This window comes from Gasterosteus aculeatus, chromosome 4 (genome assembly GCF_964276395.1).
Source record: "Gasterosteus aculeatus chromosome 4, fGasAcu3.hap1.1, whole genome shotgun sequence".
NCBI lineage: Eukaryota > Metazoa > Chordata > Actinopteri > Perciformes > Gasterosteidae > Gasterosteus > Gasterosteus aculeatus.
Window position 1 is genome coordinate 33,467,970 of NC_135691.1, and position 7,348 is coordinate 33,475,317.

Sequence of the window (7,348 nt, forward strand, 5' to 3'; positions counted from 1 at the left end):
CAGCGTCAGTCCTTTTATCGTGATTTCCAAATCACTGCTACTATTACTGTACCATTTACTGTGGCTAGTAGTGCACCAAAAACACACATCACATTAGCATGGCAGACCCCCCCCCCCATGCTCCCTGTGATCACCTCCCCTCAAGGACAATGCAACAGATAAGCAGCTCATTATCACCGCGGGCCTCCGTCATTTGTTACTGCCGGCTACTGTCCCCTGATCCCCTCGAGCGAGCGTTGTTTACTCGTTGGGCTCAAATGAGGCCCGACGAGGAGTCGAGACCCCCGGTGGGAGGCGCTGTGTTTGGGTTTGTGCCTGAAGCTGGATTCTGTGTTACGCTGTGTTGATGCGCGTTAACGGCACAGTGTGTGTTAACGGAGGCGTCGTCGCGAGAGGTGGGGGGGGTGAAGTGCAAGTGACGACAAAATGCATCCTGGCCCAAACACCTCAGTGTTTGTGTGATCCGGAGAACCAGGGAGGGCAGAGGTGTTAACAGAGGAAATGCAGGAGCTGAGTTCAGTCTGTGTGTGTGTGTGTGCGTGTGCGTGTGCGTGTGTGTGTGTGTGTGTGTGTGTGTGTGTGTGTGTGTGTGTGTGTGTGTGTGTGTGTGTGTCTGCCTGCTTAGCCATAAAGAAGCAATAAACCTAAAAGCTCAAATACTTACCGGACCTGTTGTGCAACAATAACGCAGACACTTTTCTACGCCGAATCAAACCGCTTTCATTTGTCGTCACGGCTCTTCGTTTCTTTAAACGGTCCAACGGAATCAAGGAGCAAATTGATGAGGAGCGGAAAAAGTTCTACAACGAGCAACAAGCTACGCCAAAATTTCAATCGTTACTCGAGTTACAAGTTCCTGCGGAGATGCATGATTATACAGAACTCATCATATAATCCATAATCCAATTAAAAATAAATGCTGATGAGTTTCTTATTTACTGATAAGCACTTTTAACCATTGATGGATAGTAAGCAAATACTGCAGAGCTTTCTAAGAGGGTCAGAGGTCATGTGCTCCATTGGAGGGTTTCTACACGGTGAACTTAAGTGTGATAAACAGCAGCCGGTGGGATTTTTTTTTACAACCTGGCCAACTCTGTTATGATCTGAAATACATGTTGCAGCTGAAAAAGGCTGACGAATGCATCAGGCGTCGGATCGGCGACGGTAGAAAACGCTTTAGCTGTCCAGTGTTTATTTTGATAGGAGGAAAAAAAGGACAATATCACCATCACACAGAAACAGAACTGGCAACAGAACTCCGCTGTGGCCTTTAGAGGCGAGGCGGTGAGCAGGAGCACTAGAATAAACAGTAGTAAACAACAGTAGCTGTGGGGAGGGGGCTTCCCTGCTGGGTTGATTATTGGAGAGCTGCACCACCCCCTCCCCCCCTCCCAACCCACCAGACCCCCCGGGGAGCTCAGCGAGCGGGAACGGCTGCTGCTCGCGGCCCGCGGAGGGGCCAGCAACATCTGGGCCTCAGCTCAGCTCATTACGCTCCCGCTGGCGTGGAGGTGTGGAGCGAGCGTTTGTTTGTTTGTGGGAGGAAGGACAGGCGCCACGGTTTGATGGGGACTACGCGAAGCTGTGTGGATTATCCGCTCCAGTGAATTGTGGAAAAGATGGGAAGAAAATAGAATAAAACTGCCTGTAATTTGGGCAGGGAAGGTTTCATTCGACGCCTTCAAACGTCTGAGCGCATCCATCAAATCAGCAGTGGCAATAAATAATGCAGAGTAATTAAATATTAGTGTTTCTCATTGACTGAGATTCAGCTTGGCAACAATTGTCAGACTTTGTTTATCCGAGTCAGGGTGCGTGCGGCTCGCTCAGAGGAGTTTTGGCCAAAAAGGGAAATGTATATTTGTATATAAAAGATATATTTCTTGATGTATATGAGAGTTCTGAAGTGGCTGAAAAGCAGGTTGCTGATGTCGTCTGATTCCCCGCTGCCCTCTGGCTCCCTCTGCTGCTGAAAGGTGGCAATCATAAATCATGATGCTGACTGCACCGTTAAAACATTATAGTAGGAATTATTAGGGTATGGAAATAAAATAAATGCCCATCACACAGGGGGGCTGGAGTCAATCCCAGCCAACTTTTGGGCCAATCGCAGGGCTGACACAGAGACCAACAACCATCCACACACCTGCAGGCAGTTTGGAGTTACCAATCGACCTGATCCCCAGAGCATGTCTTTGGACTGTGGGAGGAAGCCGGAGTACCAGGAGAGAACCCGCGCAGGCCCGGGGGACAACATGCAGACTCCACACAGAAAGGCCACTGGTGATACATTTTAAATTACTTCTCATGAGATCTGTTCAGGGAATGTAGTCAGGACATCAGCAGGGTAAAAACGGGGTGTTGCAGGTAAAACCGATTAATTCACCTGCAAATATTTAGAGTGCATTTCTTCAGTCAACGATTTGAGCAACACGTCATATATTTGTCTGGTATGTTTGAGTGCATTCACAAATTTTACAGCATTCTACGAGAAAAACAATAATATAGGTGCCAAATAAGACCCACTAAACTCTAGTTTAGTCTTTGCATCACAGAAGATAAAGCATGTGCGGATAATAATTATTCCAACATCGGTTCTGGAGACGCACAGAACAGAGTGACCGGATACTAACAGATTAGTAGAGAATACATAAGAGTAAATTCATATTTCGTGTAGTCATCTACAGGTCAAGTCTAGTCAATTCAAGTCTATTTGTCCACTAAACTCAGGGGCAGTAAACTATGCTGCTCATTACAGAGAAGACCCCCTACATTCTGCAGTACTGTTGTAATTCAGCATCACGTAGTGGAAAGAACATCATTGCATTTGTCCCATCAGAGGAATTTGTAGTTTGCCAACAGGCACTTTGGGCAAAGTAACCAGGAACAATAACGTTGGTTCATGAAGAACTAAACACTTCAAACAGTTACTAGACCAACATTGCTCATATGAAAACTAGGAACAGAAGGTGAGAGTAAAATCTTATGGCAAAAAAAAGACAAATTCAATTCTTTGTTCCTCCAATTTATTAAGAAAATGTACAGGGGGATTAACGGTAGGACTTCTGGTAGCGGGCACGAGCTCCGGGTCCACCGAACTTCTTGGACTCGCAGCGACGTGGATCGGCAACCAGCAGGGTCCTATCGTACTGGATCAGGATGTCTTTGATCTCCTTCTTGGAGGCCTCGTCCACATCTGCAGGACACAGAGTTAGAATTATTCTACGAGTTCATACTAGGAATTACATATAATTTACACTCCAGCATGTATTTTTACACCACAGGTGTATGTGTATGCAAGGATAACATTTTATAAGAAGTCTTAGATGTGCAAAAAACATCTTGAAAGTTTCTGCTGATCAGGCTGCTTCTTTCAAGACAGAATCAGTGTCCCACAAATGTTTGTGGTTACGAAATGTGTCTTCAACATATGTAAACATGAACTAACGTAGATTAAAAAGATAGTCACTTCAGACGAGTGTTTCCACCCATGGGTCCACACGCCGACAGAGTGTATTTTCCCAAAGGCATCAGCATTTAGGCACTGCACAAAATGTAATACTCACACTTCTGATAGTAGGCAACCAGGGATTTGGAGATGGCCTGACGGATAGCTGGAAGACAGTAACAATGCAGGTCAGAAAAGGTTATATGTCCTAAGACGTGATATCTGCTAATGGATATACAATGACACAGAATATTTTAGAATTCTTACCATAGATCTGAGCCACATGTCCACCACCCTTCACTCTAACTCTGATGTCAACACCAGCAAAACGCTCCTTTCCCAGCAACAGCACTGGCTCCAGAAGCTAAAAAGCACATAATGACAACCATTGTAATCAGGATTAAGTCAGGTGTGTGTATTTTGGCAGAATACCGGAAATCCCAGCTGTGGAAACAAAACCCTGCAGAAACGTATTCCTCCACTAGCATCGAAAAGGACAGCAGGATTTACACAAACATCCGCAATAACAAACCCTTTGAAGTAGCTTTTGTTTACCAGATGTTAGCTAGGCCACGGGCTGTAACGCACCACTTTATATCGTTTTAAAATGCAGTGTGTTGGCTGCAGGTTAAAACTGGCCACCCTTGCCATGGAGCTCTGTGTCCCATTGATTACAGATATTGAACGCGGTGCCTGCCCCCCCCCCCCCCCCCCCCCATCAGCCATGTGCACCATGAAGCCGACCACCTCCCATACGGACTCACCTTGTACTGGAGGGTGGCAGGCTCCACCATCTCCAGGGGTCTGCCGTTCACTTTGATCAGGCCATTTCCCCTCTTGCAGTGAGCAACTGCTGTGGCGGTTTTCTGTGGACAGAAGCATCATCGTAAGATACCTTAGAAATACAAGATTGTTGGATCGATGCCGGATCTGTACGTCGGCTAACGTTGCACATGTATTACACGACTCTCGTAGCATTCAGTATCAATGCAAAACATTAAGTAACGTTACAAGAGTAAGCACAACTTCTCGGGTTACGATTCCAGGCTTCTTATATTAAGAAATAACAGTACATGTCTGTTTAGGGAGCGGTAACGTTATTCTACATTGAACGTTGACATGGTAAAAAAGCACAACTATTGCTAGCAGCCAGGCAGGCTAGCTAGCTAGCTAGCTAACGTTAGCTAACCTAGCGAGCTAAGCTCCGATCCAGTACCACCGTGCCGATAAACCGGGAGACTTTGACTACAGCAACAATATCCCGTGTGCTTTACGGACACTTAGAACGGCGTCGTAGCTTTAAACAGAGTAACGTGACGCGGAGAGCACTGCAGGCCTCCATTATACGGTGTTTGACGGCCACGCTACCGAATCGTGATAGCTAAAGTAGCTAATATGCGCTAGCAAGACAGGATAGCCACACCGCCACATGTTAAAATACAATTTATTTTACTTACTTTACGTCCAAAAACCTGGACAGATTGCAAAGGACCTTTTGCTGGCATGTTTCTGAAACACGAAAGGAAATGTGTTACACCGCAAACCAAGGAAAATATATGATTTTAACTGTTTAGGCGGATCAGCCTGACAAACATACCGTCTTCAGCTAGGATGCCGTACGGAGAGACCGACGGGGTTTCAGAATGAGAAAATCAGGGGCTGTTGCACGACACCTGAAGCGTGCTTTGGAGCAGGTTTTACGACAGTTGCTGCCGCTTAACCTGCATTCTACAGTTCCGTTTCTGCACACATGACAATATTCACCCCTAAATGGAGATCTTCTAATTTGCATCTGCAGTCCCTTGACAGTTAATAAAAATAACAAACAGTGTATGGTGAAATAATTAGTAATGGTGAAAAGAACAACCAATACAAAGTTAGAGAGTAGGTAGTAAAACCATGATCATTTTACTCAATGAATGAATACCGCCTTAAATGGTAAATACACTGTACCAGTAAAGCGATTTGCTTGTGCATTGGTGGGAAAATCTGCTTATTCTATAAAATGTTTTAATCAATCGTAATTTTTCAATTTTTCACATCACAGTTATTTTGGTCTTTGAGTTGTGACCGAACATGGGAGCCTCTTTCGTAACACAGCAACACAGTAAACAAACCTAAAAGTCCACACATAAAACCTCATTACACAAAGCCAAACCATAGAAATATTGCATTGTACTCTTACACTATCAACAATCAAGTATGGTAAACAATTTAGAAACATTTGGAAATAGTAAATCTCTATACCTGGAAAGATGGATTGCATGTTCAGATGATTACAAGTAGCTGTCCAAAGAACAAAAACCAGATGAAGCAGCACTGTTCTGCTGCCAACTGGGGGACGGATTGGGATACTGTTGCAAAAGAAATCTTTAAATGGATACTTGTAGTAATGTAATAACGTTAGCTAACTACTTAAATGTAGATTTTAGATTGATTTGAATAAAAATATCCTGCACATGAAACTTATTATCACATTAAAGCTACCATAAACTGATCCTCATCCACTTTTCACAATATCTGCACAACACCACCCCCAAGTGGCTTTTACTAACACAATTACTTGAGCGATGTGAGTCATGTGTGCAGTGCCTACCTATGCCTCTACATCTACTACTAAAACACTGGTGTTAATAGTTGAGCCCACGGGGGAAATGGCACCTGGCTTCTTGTATTTGTCGGAGGGAATGCGTACTCCCATCGGTGCTTCGTGCCGAGCAGCTGCCTGGACGTCAAAATAAGGGCGTGAAGGGAGCTTTAGAAGTTTATTTGAGATTTTCAAGACATTAACTTACTGGGGTGGAGGACCAAAAACCTCACCTCATCACATTGCAACTCATTCTGTTAAAATGAAAATGTTCTCCACGACTCCGAGGCGCTTAAATCCCACATTTTCTACCCGAGTCGGACGCACCGAGCCTCGGTGCTTTCAAAGACGAGCTCACGGGAGGAGAAGAGTCTGCACTAAAGCCAGAGAGCTGGCAATAAATAAAGACCACACCATATATGTGCATTTCCTCTCCGCGGCCTTATGGAAACACATCACCTGGAGGCGCGACCCCTCGACCTCGTCTTGTCACAGCACCGTGAGCATGAGGCGGCGCTCTCAGATTTACAGGGGAAGGAGATGCCGTTCCCGGCCCGCGGCGGCGGCCCGGTTGACCATAATAGGCCTTTGCGGTGGTTGAAAGAGTGTTGCTGGTTAATTGAAGTCCCCCTGAGCAGAAGGAGAAGAGATCTGCTAAACCCGGTAGGCAGAGAAGCCGAGGCGGGCGGGAGGGGTTGCGGAGGGGTTATGAGGTGCAAACAAGTGCGGTCGCCACGGCAACGAGAGAAAACTTCTCCGGATTGACAACTTAGAAAAGTGTCCCGTCAGAGAGGGGAGCTGGAGGACCGTAATCCTGCAACAGGTCTTGCCTTTTATACACATGTGCGGGGACCCTTCCATAGTTCTCGCTTACGTCACCCCCCAGTGCATCGGCCATCTTTCAAGCCTACTTCTGAGAACCAACAGCCCTAAGGTGGTGGACCCATGAGCCGCTCTTTTCCCCGCCTGTCTCTGTGCCATGGCAGCAGTAAATATTGATGTTTGCCTGAGCGGGGGACGGCTCACACCACTAAAAGGCAGCCTGGTATTGAACCCTGGTTTGGACTTGAGCCCCTTCCATTAATTTGGCTATTTCAGCACGCATTTACCACATAGCAGCGGGCCCTGCAGCTGTCCCACGCTCAGTCAACTTCCATCTGGCCTCGGCGCTGGAGCCACGGGATAATGCTGAAGCGAGCGGGCTCAAGGCTGCAGATATATTTTCTCCTCTCCCAGAATGCAATGCTCCGCTATGGGTATAGTGGAGCTGCGTCTTTCTGGACTCAATTTCTTTAAGTGGCATGAAATAC

At 46.1% G+C, this 7,348-nt stretch overlaps 1 protein-coding gene across 1 annotated transcript; it reads right to left on the reverse strand.

Annotated features, from left to right (window-relative positions):
• Positions 1-3,012: 3,012 nt before the first annotated feature.
• rps16 (ribosomal protein S16) lies at positions 3,013-5,772 on the reverse strand. The gene is made up of 7 exons (XM_040175061.2): positions 5,699-5,772; positions 5,049-5,193; positions 4,909-4,960; positions 4,216-4,317; positions 3,719-3,815; positions 3,570-3,617; positions 3,013-3,199 (listed from the first exon to the last, which is right to left on the reverse strand). Exons 3-7 carry the CDS (start codon positions 4,954-4,956, stop codon positions 3,054-3,056), a joined length of 441 nt encoding a protein of 146 aa, XP_040030995.1. The 5' UTR covers positions 4,957-4,960; positions 5,049-5,193; positions 5,699-5,772; the 3' UTR covers positions 3,013-3,053.
• Positions 5,773-7,348: the final 1,576 nt, after the last annotated feature.

Bases quoted from the DNA above. Each gene is read 5' to 3' on its own strand.
- rps16 (XM_040175061.2), bottom strand. From the start codon at position 4,956: ATGCCAGCAAAAGGTCCTTTGCAATCTGTCCAGGTTTTTGGACGTAAA. The intron at 4,318-4,908 runs GTAAGTAAAATA...TTCTGTCCACAG, and splicing joins TCCAGGTTTTTGGACGTAAA to AAAACCGCCACAGCAGTTGC. The intron at 3,200-3,569 runs GTGAGTATTACA...TGTGTCCTGCAG, and splicing joins GGTTGCCTACTATCAGAAGT to ATGTGGACGAGGCCTCCAAG.